Source organism: Betta splendens, chromosome 2, assembly GCF_900634795.4.
Source record: "Betta splendens chromosome 2, fBetSpl5.4, whole genome shotgun sequence".
Lineage (NCBI taxonomy): Eukaryota > Metazoa > Chordata > Actinopteri > Anabantiformes > Osphronemidae > Betta > Betta splendens.
The window spans coordinates 25,526,503-25,548,925 of record NC_040882.2 but is presented as its reverse complement, the minus strand read 5'-3'; the positions used below and the strand labels follow the sequence as shown (position 1 = coordinate 25,548,925).

Here is a 22,423-nt window from a genome sequence, read left to right as displayed (position 1 = left end):
ATAATTTCAATGGAGTTTTACAAGTATAGTAAAACACAGAAAACCTGAAGTAGAGAAACAACAGCTTCAAACAAGTTGTAGTTTAATCCAGATGATCAACATCTGCCCGATAAGCCTCGTTTTCCATTGCTTTATTAGTTCTTACTGATGATGATGATGGTCCTGTTCAGCCTCCTGTTCTTCGTCGCTCATAGTGACGACAGTCAGAGACGTCGTCTCAGCTCGGTTCTGTTGTTGCTCAGTGTTGGTTTGGGTCACAACACGTTAACACCACCAGGACAATTGGGTGCGTACTGTAAGTCACACTGCCTTTGTGTCTTTTATACTTTTAATTAAATTTAAAGATTATACATTAAATTATACATGGATAAATCACCACAAGACAACTTTATTTTAAGAAAAAGTCCAAAAAGGATTTTTGGAAATTCCACATACGCTCTTCGTTCATCCAAAGGATTAGACTCCGAAACATAAGAGAAGTAACATATGCTCAGAGCAAACAGTCTCTGGACAGAAGGAGGAACCAGCACAGATGGAACAACACATAAGTTTATCTCCATCTGAAATAAAAGGGCCACTGGTTCATAACAAAGTCCACATTCTGGATTCACATTCTTGACGTCAGAAAAGCTTTTCACATGTTTTTTGCTTAGAAACTGTTTTCGTAGTCAGGTTGTGAATAAACCCACTGGCTCCATGTTAACTGGGAGTCAGTGTTTTGGTCCCTGGTCAATTTAAACACATTTTCTCTCTGTGTTGTTGAAGAATGTGCAAAATGCATTTAAACAATAAATATAACAACCATATGTACATCATCACAGCAAATAAAACAGATAAAGTATTGATGCATGTTGGAGGCTGGTAGGTTCTGTACCGTTCTATGGTACCACACATTGATTCAGATGAGTAAGAACAGTTAAAGTTAGAAAGGATGAGAAAGGAAACAGGTGACATGTTCCTTCTGCTCTGTTTGTAGAACCTTGTCAAACAACTCAAAAAGACATTATCTTCACAAAAATGATGAAGTTCAGGTTTAAATGCAGTGCAGGACGATGGTGTAGTAGAAGAAAAGGAAAGTTCTTTATTTGTCCCACAGTGGAGAAATTTGTTTTCTGCATTTGGTCACATTTTGTCGATATTTTCCTACACAAGACAAACAGAAAATCAGTCTAGGTTTGTCCCTGTAAATAAACACAAAACTAATGGAGGGTGAAAGGATTTTGCAGGAATTGATGTAACTTACTTTGACGTTTCCACCAAATTAAACCTGCTACAACACCAGCAATCAGGATAACAACGGCAGGGACGGTGAGACCAGCAGTAAGAGCAGTGGTCTTACCTGAAATGACGGATGGATGGAATTAAAACATGGATTAGATTAGATGAAATTAATTATCAGCATAACCCCTAACTCTTACAATGCTCATAACAAGAAATAACTACAATTATGTAAATCAGAAAGTTAAAAACTTTCAGTTTTCCTGTTCAGGTTTCAGATCAGGTGGAGCTGCAGGTGAACAGGTCATTTGAGTTGGAGCGATGCAGACAGAGACGGTGGAGGCAGAACAGCATTGTCTGCATGTTCATTAATGAGAGCAGCTCGTTTCATTCAGCAGGTCTGAGATCAGCTGTTCTGCACGTCTTCTGGTTTCAGGCTCATAGAAAGCAGCGAGTTCGCTTCTGTCTCCATGGCTCCATGTTGAACGAGTGCTGGATTTACAGACTGTGATGATGATGTTAATATGTGAATGTGGAACACAAATGAATGAAACTCATTTACTTACTGTTAACATCTCTTCCTTTTTTATCTATGGAATCTGTTAAAACATGTTTACAGTTAGAATTGTGCCTAAATGATGAATGTTAGAAATTTTGAATTATTTCAAATATTGGATTAGTGTTCATTTGTCTGGACTCACCAACAAACAGCTCAACGTTGTCCTTCTTTTTTTGTAGTCGTTTGCGAACAGAACAGGTGTAATTTCCTGCATCTGTCAGAGTCACGTTTGTCAGTTTTAGTGAAATGTTTCCTTTGTGCATCTCATCGTGGAAGAGAGAAGTTCTGCCTTTAAACTGATCATTCTGAATATCTGTGTCGTCTTTTTGACTTTTATACTTGTGAACAACTGCTCCGTTGCGTGTCGTCCACTCCACAGCCAGAGTTGTGACATCGACCAAAGGCTCCATGTGACACGGCAGAATGACATCATCACCAACCACTGCTTGAACTGGTTGATCAGATCCAATGACCTCTGACCCTGCAGAGACAAACATGGGTTCAATTACTGTTCTGTTCCAGACGTCTCTGTTCCAACATAAAGCGTGTGACTCACCAACACTGAGCTGCACAGACGCTTCCTGCTGCACTGAGGGAAGGGAACATCTGTATGTTCCTGCATCAGACTGAGTCACTCTGGACAGTTTCAGGGAGACGTTTCCATTAGGCAGCTGATCCACAAACAGACTTGTGCGATAATTATAATGTGGATTTTGAAGCTCATATAAAAAGCGTCCGTCCTGGTGAACATGGATGAATCCTGGCTCCAGATCAGGTCTGCTCCACTCCACCCTCATGGACTCAGCACTCAGTGGAGGTTGAAGACGACACGGTAGGATGACGTCATCACCGGGCCAGACGGATAATGCCTTAGTAGAACAAATCAGATCACTGGATCCTGCAATAAAAGAACAACAGAAAATGAGCTGCTGCACCGATGTAGCTAAGTTTTATTTACCTTCAACGTCCTAAGAAATAAAAACTCATACTGTACGTATGACGCTGTTACAGAGTGTAGTCAGATATTAACTGGCTTTGTTTCTCGTTCTGTTGGTCTCATCACTGTCACATGACACCAAATCAATGTTCAATGTTGAATTACTGCAGGAAGGAAAACTTCACTTAACGAGAAATATTTTCTTCTTTTTTTGTCCTCTTTTATCAGATGATGTGTGTCTCGGCTCCACATGCATAAACTGTTTTTTTAGTCACTTCCTGTTTTATTTTGTATTTACTTCTGGTTCTGGTTCACCCGTGTCTAGTTTCCACTTGTCACCCATTCATGTGACTTCAGCTGCAGCCTATGTGTCATTTAACCTCCAGCACTCACCGGACTCTTTTGCCAGATTGTTGCATGTTCACACCACTTTCCAGCGTTGTGTTCTTGTGTTTGACCTCGTGCTTCTTCCTGTTTTCTGACCACCTGTCCAGTTCCTGCTGTACTTTTGCCAGGCTGGTTTTGCTGCCACTGCCTGCTGATTACCTGATTCTGGCTGCTCTTTGTCTGTGCCGTCGCCTGAGACTGACCCGTGTATGACCATCGCCTGTATCTTGGACCTCACCTCGAATTAAAACAAACTTCTACTCACCTTCTTGTCTCGAAGCTGTGCATGTGGGTCCGATACGTGAAGAGCACTGACAAAGTGTTACGACCTGACTCAAAGGAACCGACATCAGTAGAAACAAACTGGTTCCAACCAACAGGTTGGAACATTATTTTGTTCTTGATTACTAGTAGTCTACTTGTGTCTACACCTAAAGCAAATAAATAAATACTAAACAAATACTTCAAAGCTCAGATGCTGATATTAAGCTGAAATTAATCAAACTGGCTTCATCAGGAATTACAACTTCAAGATGAACAAAGAGCAGCTGCCAAGAAAGAAGCAAATGCTTCTGGGGCATGAACGCTTAAGGAAATGGAACTCGAGCAGCAGCTGAACCCTGTCTGATTATTTGACCAGTGATGAATCTTGTTGTAAATCTTGGTTGGAACCCGTTTGCTTGTTGTGATGCCGCCTCCTCTGATCCAGCATCGTAACACAGTGACATTCGGTTTATTTTAAATGAGAAATCAGAGGCTCTACCAGATAGTGATGGATTCACTGGATGAGGATCAATTACTGATCGTCTGATCTAAACTACACAGATCAGTTAACGAAATAAAAAGGAGGAAGAAGAATGTAGGAAAACGCATATGGCAAGAAATCAAACATTTCATTAAAATGTAACAAACACCAAACTCCCCTATAAACCTAAATAAATACGCGTTTTACCTTTAAATGTGTTTAGTTGAATTTCTATATTTTTGATTGAGCTAAACTCAAATTTACAGTCGATCGAAAGTTTATTCACCTCAGGCGTCAACGAGTCTGACGCTTTAACTCACCTGAAACTTGCGCCACCGCACAGTTAAATAAAAGTACCAGCAAATACATCAAGGCTTCATAAATAATAATTAGTCCCATTTAAGCCGATAAACTATACAGGTCTTCGTTACGTGTTGTTGTCAAGTCATCAATGAAAAACTTGTGAACGGCGGATTTACTTTCACTTTCACAACGCGGACATGCGAACATTTCTTCACGTTAACTCCACAACACGATTCTTTAGATTTAAAACATTTTACGTCTTTGTGAAACAATCAGTGTGTGGCAGAATAACCGAGGCGACTGTTTCAGACCGATGACGATCTAAAGTGAATTTCCATATTATAGTCTATCTATAAACTTTATCCCTAAAGTTTCCTGTTAAAACGTCACGCCGTTCAAAGTCAACTTTTTCTCGCTCCTCTAATAAATGTGTTTTTTAAACCAGTAATTACTGGTCGCGGGGGTGCTGGAGCCTAACCCAGCTGGCTATGGGTGAGAGGCAGGGTGCACCCTGGACGGGTCGCCAGTCCATCACAGGGCTACTCAAACCATAACTTGTCTAATTGCTTTAAATGCCTTTATAGATTGTTACAATTAGAGCAAACCAAACTGGACAATATAAACCTTGAAGCAGAACAAAAAGTTTACTGAATGAACAGAAACGTGACATTTGGGATGCTCTGTGAAGGTCCAGGTTCCTGCAGACGTCACGTGACTTCACTGAGACGCTCCTGGTAGAAGGAGGTGCTGCTGAGCGCAGGTTTCAGGAACTTTGAACTACTTGTTGAATCCAGTCTCATCATGGTTCTAATATCTCTGATGGACGTTTCACTTTACTTTTTTTTCTCCGGCGCCGGTCGAGCTGCTGGTCACAACAGCTCCTGTCCTCTTACTTCTATTTATTACTTTCTTCACTTATTTAAGTTTACCTTTCTAGTGTGTTGTTAGTAGCATTAGTGTACACAACCTGTACACAGCTTTTATATAGTTTTTTCTAAGTTTGGCGCAGTACAAACGCTGTTTTAAAGCTACGATGTGCGTCGGGGTCAGAGCGTGCATTGTTTACACCGCGGAGCAGCTGATCGCGGGGAGCAGCTGATCGCGGGGAGCAGCTGATCGCGGGGAGCAGCTGATCGCGAGGAGCAGCTGATCGCGGGGAGCAGCTGATCGCGGGGAGCAGCTGATCGCGGGGAGCAGCTGATCGCGAGGAGCAGCTGATCGCGGGGAGCAGCTGATCGCGCTGCGCAGCGCCGTAGTTCTGCCCAGAGACAGACACGAGATCACCGCTGAGGTGCTGGTGAAGTCCCGACGTGGGCGCCGCGCTGGAAAACTACGACGGGAGAAAACGAGACGCTTCAGGCCCGCTGTCCCCTCCGTCATCATGGGGAACGTGAGATCTCTCCCCAACAAGATCGACGAGCTCGCGGCGCTCACACGGTACCAGCCGGAGTACAGAACGAGCAGCGTCCTGCTGTTCACGGAGACCTGGATGACGTCACTCATCCCGGACTCGACTGTCGCACTGGACAATTTTCATCTGCTACGTGCGGACAGAACGGAGAACAGCGGTAAGAGGAAGGGAGGGGGTCTGGCTGTGTTTGTGAACACCAGGTGGTGTATGCCACGACATTGCACTGTCAAAATGAAGCCGTGTAACAGAGACATTGAGCTGTTAGCGGTGGGCATGAGGCCATTCTACCTGCCACGGGAGTTCACACACGTTATAATAATTGCTGTGTACGTCCCACCCTCCGCTAACGCTGACACAGCTTCTGAGACCCTGCTCTCAGTCACCAGCAGGCTGCAAACACAGCACCCACAGGCCCTCTTCCTGATCTCTGGGGACTTTAACCACGCACCTCCTTCAGCTGCTCTGCCTACATACACCCAGTATGTGACCTGCCCCACCAGAGACAATAAAAACACTGGACTTATTCTATGCCAACACCAAAGAGGCCTACACTGCATCCTCCCTCCCACCACTGGGCAGAGCTGACCACAACATCCTGCATCTCCTGCCTGTGTATAAACCTGTTGTACACAGGCAGCCGGTGGTGCCCCGCACAGTGAAGAGGTGGACAGCTGAGAGCGAGGAGGCTCTCAGGGACTGTTTTAACACCACTGTGTGGACGGAGCTCTGCGACCCACATGGGGAGGACATTAACGCAATAACAGACTGTGTAACGGACTACATAAACTTCTGCTGTGAAAACACTGTTCCCACCAGGCGGGTTCGGTGTTTCACCAACAGCAAGCCATGGGTCACCCCTGATATTAAAGCTCTGCTAAAGGAGAAGAAGAGAGCATTTAAACCAGGGGACAGGGAGGAGCTGAGGAGGAAAATCCGTGAGGAGCTGCAGCAGAACAATGTCAGTGAGGTGTGGAGGAGCCTGAAAACCATCTCAGGCTTCAAAGCTCCACACCCACAGGCTGAGGGGGACCTGAGCTGGGTCAACGAGCTGAACTCACACTTTAATAGGTTTGACCAAGCACCCACTCACACCTTCCAACAGCTGCCTCCAAACCTCTTGTCACATCATACCACTGGATTACCAGCCCCCACAGCCCTTCACACCTTTACACAAAGCCCTCTACCCTCAGCCCTGACGACTGGTGACTCATCCCAACCACACCCCCTCACTTTACACCACACTGAGACACTTCCTCAACCCCTCACTTCACACCACACTGAGACACTCCCTCAACCCCTATCCTTCTCCAGCACCCAGGTGAGAAGTGAGCTCAGGAAGATCAAGGCCAGAAAAGCAGCTGGACCAGACGGCATCAGCTCCAGACTCCTTAAGTCCTGTGCAGGCGAACTGTGTGGAGTTATGGAGCATGTCTTCAACCTGAGCCTCAAGCTGAGGGTGGTACCACAGCTCTGGAAGACCTCCTGCGTGGTACCAGTGCCCAAGACACCGCACGCCAAAGACCCCAGCAGCTTCAGACCAGCGGCTCTGACATCACACCCGATGAAGACACTGGAGAGACTGGTCCTGGGTCACCTCCGCTCTGCAGTGGGAACCTACCTGGACCCACTGCAGTTCGCCTACCGACACGGCATAGGAGCAGACGACGCCGTCATCTTCCTCCTACATCGAGCCCTTTCCCACCTAGAGAAGCCCGGCAGCACTGTGAGGATCATGTTCTTTGACTTCTCCAGTGCCTTCAACACCATCCAGCCGGTGCTTCTGAAACACAAACTGGAGGAGGCTGGTGTGGACCTTCATCTGACGGAGTGGATTATGGACTATCTCACAAACAGGCCTCAGTTTGTGAGAGCCAGGGACTGTGTGTCTGACACTCTGACCTGCAGTGTGGGGGCCCCACAGGGGACTGTACTGGCCCCCTTCCTTTTCACCCTCTACAGGTCAGACTTCAGACACAACACGGACAGCTGTGTTCTGCAGAAGTTCTCTGACGACTCTGCGATCGTCGGACTGATCACCGATGATGACGATGCAGAGTACAGAGGACTCACTCAGAACTTTGTGGACTGGTGCCAGCGGAACCACCTCCTGATCAATGCAGGGAAAACTAAGGAGATGGTGGTGGATTTCCGCAGACGGCAGCCTGCTGTCATACCACCGATGCACATCCAGGGAAGGGACATTGAGAGAGTGGACTGTTACAAGTACCTGGGAGTGCATCTGAACAATAAACTGGACTGGACTCATAACACGGATGCACTGTACAGGAAGGGTCAGAGCAGACTGTACCTGCTGAGGAGACTGCGGTCTTTTGGAGTGAAGGGGCCACTCCTGAAGACCTTCTATGACTCTGTGGTGGCATCAGCCATCCTGTACGGTGTGGTCTGCTGGGGCAGCAGCATCACAGCGAGGGACAGGAAGAGACTGGACAGGATCATCAGAAAGTCCAGCTCTGTCCTGGGCTGAACTCTGGACACGGTGCAGGAGGTGGGTGAGAGAAGGGTCCTGGCTAAACTCACATCCATCATGGACCAGGTCTCTCACCCACTGGAGGACTCACTGTCTGCTCTGGAGAGCAGCTTCAGTAGCAGACTGATCCACCCTCGCTGTGTGAAGGAGAGATATCGTAGATCCTTCCTACCTGCTGCTGTCAGACTGTACAATCAGAACTGTTGACCACATCCCACCACAGTCACTCACCCAGTGGTTTATATAGCAACCTGCTCTGCACAATATTTGTGTAAATCTGTGAGCAATCATGTATATTGTTACCGATACAAATCTTATACCCATTACTGTGCAATAACCCTGCAATGACCTCATGCTCACTCTAACTGTACTGCTTTGTACTGTGCCAACACAAACTGTTCTGTACCTGTATTCTTGCTCATCTGTACTGCTGTTGTGATAAGTAATTTCCCCACTGCGGGACTATTAAAGGTTTTCTTATTCTTATTCTGTTATTTTAGGAATTTAGATTATCAACCATAAAACTACAACAATGTTTGACCAGTGAATAGTTTATGAAGTAATTCATTTTCCAGTTAGTTTAACAATAGATCAAATGCAATTTTTTATCTTCTGACACGTGAGCTTCAACAGTGACAAATTAAATCTAGAGAAGCTGGATTTACACATATCACAAGTTAAATACAATAAACAGCGTTGATGCCAGCGAAACCCCCAGCTAAATAAACAGTGGGAGACTTCAACAGACTACATTGGATGTAACATGTTGAAGTATAAACAGAAGCAAGACAAGCTAACAAATGACGTAGCTAAGTGCTAGCTACAAACTGCAGGCCGATTAGTGTTTGATAGTTGCAACTGAGAAGAGCTTTAATCAGACACGTGTCAGGAGGAGAACCACTGTGCTCACTGTGGTCTCACCCAGTGACATTTGGGTTCCACAGCCGTTGTCCTCTGACCTTCACAGAGCTGCTAACATTGGTTCTACAACTTTCACAACTCAGATGCGCTAATCATAATGTGACAGCACATTGTGTGAGCTCCAATGACACTGTCCTCCATCATCACAGCCTGTTCCCCCTGTACGAATTCATATGTTAATTATATATAAATATTGTATCTAAAATTATATTATCAATTGTGTTCACTAAATCACAATTTAATTTTTGTGTTTATTAATTGTATCTCTTGAGTCATTCTTTTTTTAAATGATTTATTAATTTCCTCTGAGACCTGTGTTTTTTCCATAATCTTCCAATCATCTCTCTCCGCTCTCATGGTGCTGATAAAAATGCTCCTGGTAGGTTGTGTGGGAAAGCGTGGCTCACGCTGTTTTTATATTCTCTCTCTCTCTTGTTTATGTTGTTGCTTTGCAGCGTTTATTTTTAAGTCTTGTAAGGTTCATATAAGTTTTATTTCACATGACAGTTAGCTGGAGGTGACTTATGCTGCAGGAAGTTTAGCAACTGTTGAGTGTAGAACTTTATAGTCAGATGTGATGGAGACAGACTGTTTGTCTTCTGGAGGTTTGTTAAATCTTATGTTTTAAATCACACTTAGCATCTCACCTCATGCACCTTCTCTGTCCCCTCCTCCACCTCCATACAATGCTATTTTACTGCTCTCATTGTAACAGAATGGAAACAAATCAGCCTGTCATCATTGGCTTGATCATAATGAATCTTATTGTAGAGCGTCATTAAAATGGAAATTTATGTAAAAAAATAATTTTTTCTCATTCAGCATTTTGTTATTGGTTGCATGCAGACAGGCTAAAACGTGATAAATATGCATGTACATTTATAAAAGTTATTTTATGGCGTTGTTAAATTTTAATAAATGGCTTTACAACATTTACACAAAATGAGCTTGATGCACATCATGACCTATCACTTATCAGCTTATCAGTGATGATTTAATCAATACTATGTGGTTTTCCAGTTTTCCAAAATGTGACTATAAGTGAGCTGTGATAAAAGCATTTATTAATTTATTATATAGGTAGGTATTAGGTATATATTTACCTAATTGTTGGATTTTATCTTGTAGAGAATAAATGAAGCTTCATAGAGAAACAAAAACGATAAAAACACTTTATTTTGGTATTTGGTCATTTGGAAGCCTTCTCCATACTAATAATTATTGAATAAACACATTGCTGTTCATTCATGTAGCTGTAACGTTGCCCCTCTTGTTGTAATAACTGGTGGTGGGTTTCGCGTCCTGCTGATGGCTGCACCGTCCTGTCCCCTCTTTGCGTCCACAACAACCTGACGTCTGCTGGTTTTGCAGAGCAGCAGGACAAACTCTGTCCTTGACTCCACCTCCACCTGATAGACTGAAAGGCTGAGGACGAGGTGACAGCAGCACAGGTCACGTACAGAGGAAGCAAAGACTGAAGACGCTGGATCAGTCAGATCAGAGGGAGGAAGCTTCTCTTACAAACACCACCAACATCATGCACATTTGCCACTTTCCTGATCGTCTCCTGATTCACAGAGAAGCTTTAGTTTCACTTTACAGGTTCCAGAGAAGCAGTTGTTTAAATGTAAAGCAGTTCTGCTGGTTCAGCAGCTTCATCATAACTCTGATAAACTCTGATGAGTTTAAACAGTCAGACAAGAGACTGAAACAGCAAGAACAGAGTGAGAACTCTGATCTAAGTGTAACCCAGGTTAAGAGTAGGGGTGGAAAATTCCTCCACTCCTTGAATGGCTCACGTGATGTCACGTGACAAGCGCCCAATCACGTTCAGCATAGCGCCACATACAACACGTTCAGCAAAGCCGGAACTGTGACCCAGATCAGCTGTTAGAACCCGACTGTTGTCTGAGTTCATCGGGTGTCATGGTTGGTGCGAGCCCCACGTTCGGCCTGAAGAGTAACTGCTGGTGAAGCTTGTATCGAACAAGGGTTCATTACTGGAAGCTTTTCCACACAGTGTCTTTAGTGACACCTGGTGGTCAACGAACGAGTTGCAGCTTAAAGTTACTATAATGAACCGCGTTTATTATGGTTGCAAACTCAACCTGACGCCTTCTTATTAATAGCATTTGACATTTTTGTCTGATAGCATTTTGATGCTGTGAGCAAAATACACTTAAATGTGATTAAATCTGCGTGTAAAAATGTATGAGATTTAATAAATTAACATTTGTTGTGTAAACATGTGCTTCTATGTGATTTTGTTTTGCTTGTGCCTTCATGATATAGAGCCCAGCTGAACTAATAATAACATTATTAGCCCTAATACTGTATATTAGGTGTCACAAACACTTTCCTCCACCCGCTCCACCCGCCTGCACTCGCCTCCACCTCTTTTCACACTCACCATCATGCTGCAGCTTCTTCACCTCAGTCGCTGCAGCCTCACTGTTCTACCTCTGGTTTAGACTCATGTGTTCTGTCTTACACAAACCTCCACCTCTCCAGCTGTTCCTCCACCTGCTCTCTGCTCTCACTGCAGATCACAATGTTGCAGACTTTACTCTGCTGCATCTCAATGGAGAGTGACAGTTGCCATGAAGTTCATGTGTTTTCCAAATGTCTGTGCTGCACACACATAATGTGCATGTTAACAGTCCAGTGCATCTCCTCTGACTTCACAGTCACAACACAGACGAGTACAGTACTTGTGTGTTTCTCTGTCTGACTGTGGTCAGAGTCAGGAAGTGGGTTGATTCAGAGCCAGTACAGACGACAGCATCAAGATGGAGATCACGTCCTTCTACCCTCTGATGTGTAAGAGATGATGTTTGTAGTTTATACTTCACCTGCTCCTCATGTTATTGTTGTACTCTTTAATTGTCACTCGTGCTTTGTGTATTAGTGGTTTTGTTTTTGACATTTGCAGAAAAAGGACTCTTTTACCTGATCTGCCACCAAAAATAATCATATTTTGCTTTTTGATTTGTTATTTATTGGAGCCTAGTTTTGTCCTGAACTTAGTTTTTTATGGAAACGTTATGTATTTTTCCTGCATTTACCTGTAGGTTCATTGTTTCCTAAACACTGAGCAAATGTTGACTGCAGCCACTAATGTTTTTTAGCATCGTTAGCTTTATAACTATAACGGACGCTGCTGATGGTTGTTCATGCGTGGTTCACGCAGTGACTCATATGATCCACATTAGGTAAAACACACATCCACTGGTCTCAGGTTAAAGTCGTGTGTAGCGGCTGTTTAAGCACAGAGGGAGCAGCTGACGCGTCTCTTCCTGTTTGACCTGCAGCAGCCATACTGAGCATCCAGCCGGACCGGACGCAGTTCTTTCGCTACGAGAAGCTCAGTGTGAGCTGCTCTGCGTCGGGGAACGTCGTGGCCTGGACAGTGAAGAGGAACGTGTCGACTGGGTCTGACCTTTCATGCGGCGCTGACTGGGGCCGCTGGGATGGATCCCAGTGCCTCATTCGCAGCCTGTACCCAGCAGACACTGGGCTTTACTGGTGTGAGTCTGAGTCTGGGGAGAGCAGCGACGTCCTCAGCATCACGGTGAATGGTGAGAGTGAAACAGTGCAGCTGCTGCTGAATCATTATTGGATGTATTTTAATACAGCGGTCAGACTGTTTGAGGCTTTGCTTATTTTAGCTTCACTCACCCAGATGTGGCTGCTCTGGTTCATGTTGTTTATTGTTGCATGGCTCAGTTCAAGCGTCAGCGTCACACAGACCTGATGCATTTAACTCCCTGGAGAATAACATGATCGACCCATTAATGCAGCGTGATCAGGTTCTGTGGCTGCAGATCAGAACCAGTCACCAGCTCCTCACTCACCACGAGGTCTGAAGGTCCTGCTGAAATGCCAGCGTTCAGACCAAACACTGCTCCACATCTGGATTATGTGTATTAAATTCTGGCTGACATTAGATTCATGATTATGATTATATACACTTTTTGTGTTGTAACAAACTGTTAAAGGCTGGAGAACGTCCGACTGAACGTCTGTGCTTTGTGTTTCAGCCGATGACGTGATCCTGGAGGTTCCGTCGCTTCCTGTGAAGGAGGGAGACACAGTGACTCTTCGCTGTTCACACAAGCAAAGACATGCAGCGTTTTCCACCTCAGACTTCAAAGCCACCTTCTATAAAGACGGTGTTTTCATTGGGACGGAGCCTGAAGGAACCGTCCTGCTTCCGTTCGTGTCCACATCGGACCAAGGTTTCTACAGGTGTGAGCATCCGTCAAAGGGGAAGTCGCCTCAGAGTCACCTCAGAGTCACAGGAGACGTCCAAGGTGAAACCCTGAACCCGTTCAGTGTGAGGAGGTTCTGGTCCAGGAAATCACTGTAACAAACATGTCAGAGGCTCATTGAGTGTTGAAACAATCACCATCTGACAGTTAACAAACATCAACATGCACGCAGAGACACACACACACACACACACACACACACACACACACACACACACACACACACACACACACACACACACACACACACACACACACATACCTTGCTCTACACAGATCTCATCTATCTGATAGTGAAGCTGCTGTTTTAACTCCAGGCATTTTGTTTTGTCTTGTTCTTCTTTCATGTCTGTGAATCAGCTGACGATGTTTTCTGTTTTTACAGTCACACATCGTTTCCAGACCATTCGCTCGTCGTTCCTGTTTCCGTCTACGATCGCGTGCGTCGTCCTGCTGCTCGTCCTCTACACACTCGTTATAATAGTGTGTGTCTACGGGTTCGTGAGGTGGACGCGAGGTGAGAACGCGCCTAAAGCTGCTGCTGATCCCAAGGATCAGTGAACTGAAGCACAAAGTCACATTAAAGTCAACATGAATGAAGCCTATTGACCTGTGAAGCAAACTAACGACCGCCAGTGGTGAGGACTATAAACAGTCTGACCTAAACTGAGGCTCTGCTGAAGTTGCATGTTGCCACGGCGATGGCTGAGTGACTAATACAGTGAACTTGTGTTGGAGTAAACAGGAAGTGAAGCTAAAGTAACTTTAAGCCTCCACGAAGCTGCAGCCTCAGAGCGAAGCTCAGCACAGACAGATGTGACATTAATGAGCAGTTAAGACGGTGACGATGGGAAAAAGCCTGATGACAAAACGTTTGTGCTTCTTCTGCAGCTCGAAGGGAAAACAGACGAGCTTCAGTCGGTCGTCTCATATAAGAACGAAGAGGAGAACGATGATGAAGAAAAAGCAAAATGCTGTTTTTTTTGTTCTTCAGTGTTTTTATTGTTTATGATAATAATAACTGTCGCACTGGATATTTACTATTTCTGTATTAAATCAGTAAACAACACACACACACACACACACACACACACACACACACACACACACACACACACACACACACACACACACACACAGATTTAGGTCCATGTGTGAGGAGTCTGTACAGCTGCTCAGCTTTACTGTAAGTCGATTTAATGAGAATGAGAGAAGAGAGTTATTACAATCAGTAAAATCTGTTATCAACAATTCTAATGAGAACCTTGAGGTTACAGTTCAGGCTGAAGGTTCTGGTCTGATTCTTTTTCCTGCTGCTGTGTTTCTGCTTTGATCTTGTTCAGCTTGTCTGACCAGAAGAGCCGCTCGTCCAAAAAAAGATCCTTGTGCGACAAAAAGTAAAAATGCTTCATGACAAGAAATGAAAATAAAACATGTTTTATGTTTTTAACATGTTTAATCTATATTTACAGTACACTTATAAAAATGGGAACTTTTTAAAAAGAAAGAAATAAAAAAATAATTTCAATGTAGCTTCACAACTGAAGTAAAACACAGAAAACCTGAAGTAGAGAAACAACAGCTCAACTCAAACAAGTTGTAGTTTAATCCAGATGATCAACATCTGCCTGATGAGCCTCCTTTTCCATCGCTTCATTAGTTCTTACTGATGATGATGATGGTCCTGTTCAGCCTCCTGTTCTTCGTCGCTCATAGTGACGACAGTCAGAGACGTGGCCTCAGCTCGGTTCTGTTGGGTCTCAGTGTTAGTTTGGGTCTCGTCTTGTGCTCCACATCCGTCTATGCAAAGGTAAAGTTGGAGCAAATGAGATTCACATGACCACAACTCAGCGTGGTTCAACTTTTCCATGACTTACTTCGACGTTTCCACGAAATGAAGCTGCCAACTCCAAGACCAACACAAAGCAGCACCAAGACGGCGGCCATGACGGCGGCGTCAGGACGGAGGTCGGGATCTGAAACCACACAAATACAACACCTTTCATTTGTAAGAATAAACGTTCACAAATGTCACTTAATCATTTCACAGACAAATGTCCTTAAAGCAGAGGAGTCGTTTCCTTTTACCTTTAGGGTTTTCTTTAACCTCACTTATGTTTGCTGAAGATTCAGTTACTGTAAAAAACATGAAACATCAGAACTAAAGGTCAGGACTAAATCAAAGGCTCCAAAAGCATCTGATCTCATGAATGACACACAATGTAAGATGTTTAAATACTTACTAACAGTCAGAGTCACATTAGTACATCTCCTCCCTTTCCCATCACCATAATAACAGCAGGAGAACTGTCCTTCATCCGTCTGCTTCACTCCAAACAGTTTGATGGAGAAGTTGTTGTTCTGCAGTTCTTTGGTGAAGACAGATGTTCGGTCCTTGTAATCTTTGTGACGGAAACTTGGCTTCTTTTCTTGGAAGATATAAATTTCGTCCCCTTCTTTCGTCCAGTCTATGATCAGATCTGTCACATTGATCTCGTCCTTTGACACACATGGTAGAATAACATCACTGCCGACTGCTGCTGTTACTGTTACTGGATCAGCCTCAAAACGCTGTGGAGTGACTAAAAGAAGACAAATCGTATCATGTTTCACAGTTCGATGCTGATGTTACAAAAACATATGAGACATTTTAAAGCCTGTTTTCATTTCCTATAAACGTCTGCGCTGAATGTTTCTGGTGAAACAGGCTGGGATTAAATCACAGGAAGCTGCTTTCACTCTGACATAAGGACTCAGTTTGCTGCTACTTGTTTCAGTATTTACTCTAACATTTCCTACATTAATGCAGACATTTCAAATTCAAATCATTCACAGATTAAAGGAGAGAACGTTTAATGTCTTGTTTGATCAGAGCTGCAGGAAGAAACAGTGAAGGTTCTGCACTGATTGTTGCTTAAGCAAAACCATTAAACCTCATTAATAAAAACAGTGATGAACACGACGTTCAGCCTCATCTGCTGCAAAGCAAAACACTCCAAGAATAAACAGGCGTTTGGTTGTGAACAGCTGATGGTGAATCAGTCTCACCTGTCACAGGAAGGAGCACGATGAGCCTCACTAAGGTCTCCATCCCTGCAGAATTAATGACCTGAACCATGGTTTTACTTTGACTTCAACAGCAACAACAACCACTGAGCTGATCTAAGATAAAGAAAGCGAAGGTGAGAAGCACAGGTTTGTTTTTATTGCACCTGTTGTAAAACCGCCCATTTTTCCACCTGAACACTTCATATCAGGAGGAAACATGTTGAGTCTGGCTGCTGCGCAAACTCCTTTTGTTGTAACTGTTTTTGTTGTAAAAGTTTCTTTTTTCACAAACTGGAGCAACAACAATATAAACAGAGAAATGTTTGTTTCTTTTTCTATTAGTTGCTGCTGTGACTGATGTTTCTCTTTCTATTAACGAGTCCCAGATCCTTTGTTTGAATGAACTCTGGTTTTACATTCATCTCCTGCAGTGAATACGTCAGTTATGTTTAACTTTCTGTTATATTTTCCCAGGATTCACTCTAACATATAATTAAGGCCTCTCAAAACAACTCATTGTGAGACTGAACAACATTCAGTTGAGGCTTTGATGCTGCAACTGTTAGAAAGTTTGGAGACGATCCTGAAAAACCAGTTACTGTGATGCAATTCTTCACACAGGCAGTAAATGAAAGTTCATTTGATTGTGTCTTTATCCTAATGTCACAGTTCTGACAGCATAAGTATGAATTATGGGATGCTGCCGTTAAAAACACGTTTAACACCACATGCCTGTGGTAAAATCAAAACTATAAAATCTAAATATAGCTGTTTACTCACTTTAGTTTGAACATTACATTAGAGCACAAGACTGTGGAACAACTGGAAGGTCCTGCTGAGTTCAGGTGGAAATGAAATGATCACTATGTGGAGAAGCCTTGAAACCTCGACCACCTGCAGTGCTGCTGGAGCCTCAGAGCCTCAGTGAGCAGAGGTCAGAGAGGTGCTGAGCGGAGGGTCGCTGGTTGGAGCCCCGCCCCCTGCTGGACACTGACGCTCATTACATGTGACGGGAACAGCCCTGTGATGATGCAGAGCCGCTCTGACCTTCACTCTGACAAATCTGAGCCGCGACTCAAAACCCAGATAAGAGTCTGATGGAGTCACGCGGAGGCTGCGGAGTCTTTACACGCTGTTTGGTTTCTCTTCCACTGGTCGTGTTAGATCACACTGATAAGGAGCCAGAGATGAACCCAGAGCAGCAGGTGGCGCTGTAACATGTAACTGGTCCGAACCAGCAACACCAGAACCGAACCTGTAGCAGGCCTCAGTTATATTAAACTGGTTCAGTGAAAAGATTCTAACATTACTTTAAATCTGTCATTTGCTTGTGAAGCTTTAATGATCTTCAATAGTTTATCGTTCATCCAATGGTTTCATGTCCAGGACCTTTTCATCTTTACAGACCAGTTGAACCTGTAGCTTTTCTCACTGACTAAACAAACTCCAGGATGCAGAGGTGGTTCATTTATAGGATCCCTTGTGTTCCAGATTTAGGGCTGAGCTCTGACAGGAGCTAACGTTGGTTATTTACCAGCATCTCCAGTGTCTCAGCTGTTGACGTGGACGGATCAGCCTCAACGTCACATCCAGCTGCTGACAAGCGTCAGTGTATCAGTCCATCACACTGTGGAGCTGTTCACATCCATGACTGTGCAACACGTTAACACCACCAACACCAGCGGCTGTGTACTGTAAGTTGGCATTTCAATTATACTTTGTGGAGAAATCACCACTACAGTAAACATTAGTATTCAGATTAAACTAATTTTTAATTGGAAAAAAGTCAAATAAACGTATTGTAGAAATGTTTATTATAAAACTACATTGATAGTTTCATCTTCAAGTTAGTAAAACAGGTCAGTTATTGCATGAGTAGTGTTTCTGAAAAGCTTAAAATGATTTTTAGAAACTGCCACATACGGTACCTGTATATTTCAAATTTACTACAGTACTACAGTACAGAAAGTGGTTCATCTGAAGGATCAGACTCTGAAACATAAGAGGAGCAACATAGTTTATGGTCAGAGCAAACAGTCTCTAAGGAGGAACCAGCACAGATGGAACAACACATCAGACCCAGTTTATCTCCATCTGAATGAAATGAAAAGGACCACTGGTTTGAATTTAAAGTTCCCATTCTGGACTCTTGAACTCCGTCAGAGAAGCTTTTCACATGTTTAATGTCACGTTCCGTGTCACGTCCTGCAGTTACCTTGATAGCATTTCCTGTTTTATTCTGAAAGGACTTCCTTTCTTACCTCAGCTGTTTCCTGTATCCTGGTTTTACCACGCACACCTGTCAGTAATCAGTTAATCACTCACACGTGTATTTAGCCACCGCCAGCTCCCATAGTCCCTTGCCAGATTGTCGAGTTTTCTTTGCCATAGCACTCCTGCCCAGTATTTCTTGTTTTACCTCCCGTGTGTTGATCCTAGTGATGGGTCCGGCAACACCGATGCGTCGGCGCCTGCGTCGAGCTCTTAAAGCGAAACACCGTGTCGGTGCGCGTATCGCGTCGGGAAAGCACGTGACCGATACAGTTCCTGTATCAGTCACTGTCTGACGCGCCAGACTGTGTTTATAAGGAAGCGCATGTGTCGGGCTGCATCTGCCGAATGGAATCCATGAGCGTTTGCCGTTCATCGTCAAATTCATCTATAATTCATCTCATATCGGAAAATAAGGTTTCTTTTATGATTTAATTTTATAATAAAGTGAAAGTGTATTATTAAAATAATTAATTAATTTTAAAAAGTTTTCACTTGATCTATCTGAATTCAGATTAATTTCCAAAGTGACTCTTTACTAATCATATTGTTTTATGCAGGTTAAATTTCGTATTTGTTCGACAGAACTTTCCTATTTAAGCAAAACCACCTCACAGTGTGTTGACCCCAGCAACACTTCTAGACCCCAGATTTAAATCACTCTGGTTCCGCAGTTCCTCCAAGTGCAATGAGGCCGTCAGTAGACTGCAGTCAGAACAGCAGCTGTCTACACCCACTTCAGCATTATTTGTTTCTTGTTGTTTGGAAATGGTGTACTAAAATGGCAGTGTGTTGTTTCTAGATAACCTTGGGCAGGATCTTCTCATTGCAGTGGGCAGAGAGACCAGATTTGTTTTAAAAAAAACAACAAAAAAAAGGCATCTTCATTCACAACATGTTTACTTAGATTTTTACGTTATGATACACTTTATCGACTGTATCTAAAAATATAAATTTTAAATGTAAATGAAGATATGAAATAATACTATATAACATACAATGGCTTAAATTATATTATTGTATATATTAAGTCATCAAATCAGTGTTAGATGAGTCCGTCAACTAGGTTGCCTGTAGGGAGTTTTAATGTCCAGCAGGTGTCAGTATTCAGTGACACAGTATCGACACAGTATCAATACAGTTTTGCAATGTATCGAAACGTTTCATGACGCCTCATCTACCCATCACTAGTTGATCCTGACTGAACCCTGCTTGACCGTGAGTTTGCCTAATCCTTGTTTGTACCGTCGCCGCAATCTCTTGTGTATCGAACCCTGCCTGTCTACTGGACCTGAGATTGCCTGCTCCCTTCTGTGCATCATTACTGATCCCTCTGTGTATGACCTGGACCGTCTGACTCTGCTTATAGCAATAAAGCCTGTATTTTTCCCTCAACCCGCCTTGTGCTGTGCATGTGGGTCCATCGCCTGCCCTAGTCTGACATTTAACAGCTTTGAAATTGTTTTTTCAGTCAGCTTTGAATGAACCCACTGGCTCCACGTTAACTGGGAGAAGTCAGTGTTTTGGTCCCTGGTCAATTTAAACACATTTTCTCTCAGTGTTGTTTAACAATATGCAAGAAAATCATTCAAACAATGAATATAACTGTATGTACATCATCACAGCCAATGTAGAAAGAGTATAGATGCATGTTAGAGACTTGTTAGAAGGTCCAGGTTTATATGTAGTGCAGGACGATGGTGTAGTGGTTACAGACACTAAAGGTCTGGATCTTTCCTCAGTCATCACCTCAGATGTGAGAGGCTTCAGATGCTCAAAGGCTGATGGCAGCGTTCACGTCAGTGTTTACATCATGGCTACGTTCTCAGGAGCCTCTGCTTGACTTCGTCCATGGTTTCCTACACAAGACAAACATAAAATCAGTCGAGGTTTGGATGAGAGCAAAGTTTAGGACAGAGTTGATTTGGAAAACAAATGAGAGAAAGTGTGTCCCTGTGTCTTAAAAAACACAAAACTAAGTGAGGATGAAAGGATTTTGCAGGAATTGATGTAACTTACTTTGACGTCTCCACCAAACTAAACCTGCTACAACACCAGCAATCAGGATAACAACGGCAGGGATGGTGAGACCAGCAGTAAGAGCAGTGGTCTCACCTGAAATGATGGATGGATGGAATGAAAACATGGATTAGATCAGATGAAATTAATTATCACTATAACCCCTAACCCTAACAGTGCTCATAACAAGAAATAACTATGTAGATCTAAAGATGAAAAACTTTCAGGTTTTAGATCAGGTGGAGCTGCAGGTGAACAGGTCATTTGAGTTGGAGCGATGCAGACAGAGACGTGGAGGCAGAACAGCATTGTCTGCATGTTCATCAATTAGAGCAGCTCGTTTCATTCAGCAGGTCTGAGATCAGCTGTTCTGCATGTTCTGGTTTCAGGCTCATAGAAAGCAGCGAGTTCGCTTCTGTCTCCATGGCTCCATGTTGAACGACTGCTGGATTTACAGACTGTGATGATGTTAATATGTGTATGTGTATGTATCTTATATGTAATATAAGATGTGAAACACAAATGAATGAAACTCATTTACTTACTGTCATCAGCATCTCTTCCTTTTTTATCCTTTGAATCTGTTGAAAACATGTTTACAGTTAGAATTGTGCCTAAATGATAATTGAATATTAGATCAGTGCTAATCATCATCTGGACTCACCAACAATCAGCTCAACGTTGTCTTTCTTGACCTGACTTTGCAGTTTGGGAACAGAACAGGTGTAATTTCCTGCATCTGTCAGATTCACGTTGGTCAGTTTTAGTGAAATGTTTCCTTTGTGCATCTCATTGTGGAAGAGAGAAGTTCTGTTTTTAAATTGATCATTCTGACTATCTGTTTCTTTTTGACTTTTATACTTGTGAACAACTGCTCTGACGTATTTCCACTCCACAGTCAGAGTTGTGACGTCAAACGGAGGCTCCATGTGACACGGCAGAATGACGTCACCACCAACCACTGCTTGAACTGCTTGATCAGATCCAATGACCTCTGACCCTGCAGAGACAAACATGGGTTTAATTACTGTTCTGTTCCAGACGTCTCTGTTCCAACATAAAGCGTGTGACTCACCAACACTGAGCTGCACAGACGCTTCCTGCTGCACTGAGGGAAGGGAACATATGGGAACATACTGTATGTTCCTGCATCAGACTGAGTCACTCTGGACAGTTTCAAGGAGTAGTTTCCATTGAGCAGCTGATCCACAAACGATTTTTATAGTCTGGATTTTGACTCTGATTTTAAAAAGCGTCCGTCCTGGTGAACATGGATGAATCCTGTCTCCAGATCAGGTCTGGTCCACTCCACCCTCATGGACTCAGCACTCAGTGTTGTTTGTTTCTCATTCTGTCAGTAAAATCTCATCACTGTCACATGACACCAAATCAATGGAAATTGATTTTTAATTAATGCAGGAAGAAAACTTAATTAAATTTAACTTAACAGAAATGTTTTCTCTTTCATAGTGAAATATGACAGACTTGCCGAGTAAAAGCAGCTGATAATGTGAAGAAAGGAAGTTTGGCTACAAGTAGTGTCAACCTGCTTTTTGTGTCCTTTTTTCATCAGCTGATGATTTATGACCCGACTCAAGGGACCCAACATCAGTAGAAACAAACTGGTTCCAACCCACAGGTTTATTAAGGTCAATCAGACAGAGTTGGCTGCTGTAACGTAGCTGAGCAGCAGAGACACAGAGCATGTGTGGCTGCAGGCGCTTCAGAGGTTGGACCAAAGGCCAACTTTATAACTTGCTAAACATTATAATGCTTTTATTTTTACTGGTAGTGAAAAATGATTAAAAGAAAATATTAAAAAGCCTTTAGGACCATATTAATGGA

At 43.3% G+C, this 22,423-nt stretch overlaps 4 protein-coding genes and 2 long non-coding RNA genes across 6 annotated transcripts in view; 3 read left to right on the top strand and 3 right to left on the bottom strand.

Annotated features, from left to right (window-relative positions):
• Window positions 1-1,818, top strand: part of LOC129605077 (uncharacterized) — a 51,660-nt gene extending 49,842 nt beyond the window's left edge. The window contains exon 2 of the long non-coding RNA XR_008696567.1: window positions 1,522-1,818. This is a non-coding gene — a long non-coding RNA (uncharacterized LOC129605077). The remainder of the gene's footprint in view (window positions 1-1,521) is intronic.
• LOC114868981 (myelin-oligodendrocyte glycoprotein-like) lies at window positions 35-4,329 on the bottom strand. The gene is made up of 6 exons (XM_029172724.3): window positions 4,167-4,329; window positions 2,334-2,675; window positions 1,920-2,258; window positions 1,785-1,817; window positions 1,244-1,339; window positions 35-1,143 (listed from the first exon to the last, which is right to left on the bottom strand). The coding sequence occupies exons 1-6, from the start codon at window positions 4,243-4,245 to the stop codon at window positions 1,082-1,084; spliced, it is 951 nt and encodes a 316-aa protein (XP_029028557.1). The 5' UTR covers window positions 4,246-4,329; the 3' UTR covers window positions 35-1,081.
• Window positions 2,443-22,123, top strand: LOC129605066 (uncharacterized). Its single transcript, XR_008696554.1, has 2 exons — window positions 2,443-2,552; window positions 21,875-22,123. It is a non-coding gene; the product is annotated as an uncharacterized LOC129605066 (long non-coding RNA).
• LOC114869170 (low affinity immunoglobulin gamma Fc region receptor II-like) lies at window positions 11,434-14,690 on the top strand. Its single transcript, XM_029173125.3, has 5 exons — window positions 11,434-11,789; window positions 12,281-12,547; window positions 13,010-13,282; window positions 13,626-13,757; window positions 14,132-14,690. Exons 1-5 carry the CDS (start codon window positions 11,759-11,761, stop codon window positions 14,173-14,175), a joined length of 747 nt encoding a protein of 248 aa, XP_029028958.3. The 5' UTR covers window positions 11,434-11,758; the 3' UTR covers window positions 14,176-14,690.
• On the bottom strand, window positions 14,677-16,481 carry LOC114869251 (uncharacterized). The gene is made up of 5 exons (XM_029173312.3): window positions 16,289-16,481; window positions 15,484-15,822; window positions 15,329-15,376; window positions 15,118-15,216; window positions 14,677-15,040 (listed from the first exon to the last, which is right to left on the bottom strand). Exons 1-5 carry the CDS (start codon window positions 16,356-16,358, stop codon window positions 14,904-14,906), a joined length of 693 nt encoding a protein of 230 aa, XP_029029145.1. The 5' UTR covers window positions 16,359-16,481; the 3' UTR covers window positions 14,677-14,903.
• LOC114869085 (butyrophilin-like protein 8) overlaps window positions 19,756-22,423 on the bottom strand; it is a 98,402-nt gene continuing 95,734 nt past the window's right edge. Inside the window, exons 3-6 of the mRNA XM_055513896.1 lie at window positions 21,243-21,578; window positions 21,124-21,159; window positions 20,579-20,674; window positions 19,756-20,418 (exon numbers count right to left, since the gene is read on the bottom strand). Of these exons, the coding sequence (XP_055369871.1) occupies window positions 20,366-20,418; window positions 20,579-20,674; window positions 21,124-21,159; window positions 21,243-21,578 (521 nt within the window). The 3' untranslated portion in view covers window positions 19,756-20,365. The remainder of the gene's footprint in view (window positions 20,419-20,578; window positions 20,675-21,123; window positions 21,160-21,242; window positions 21,579-22,423) is intronic.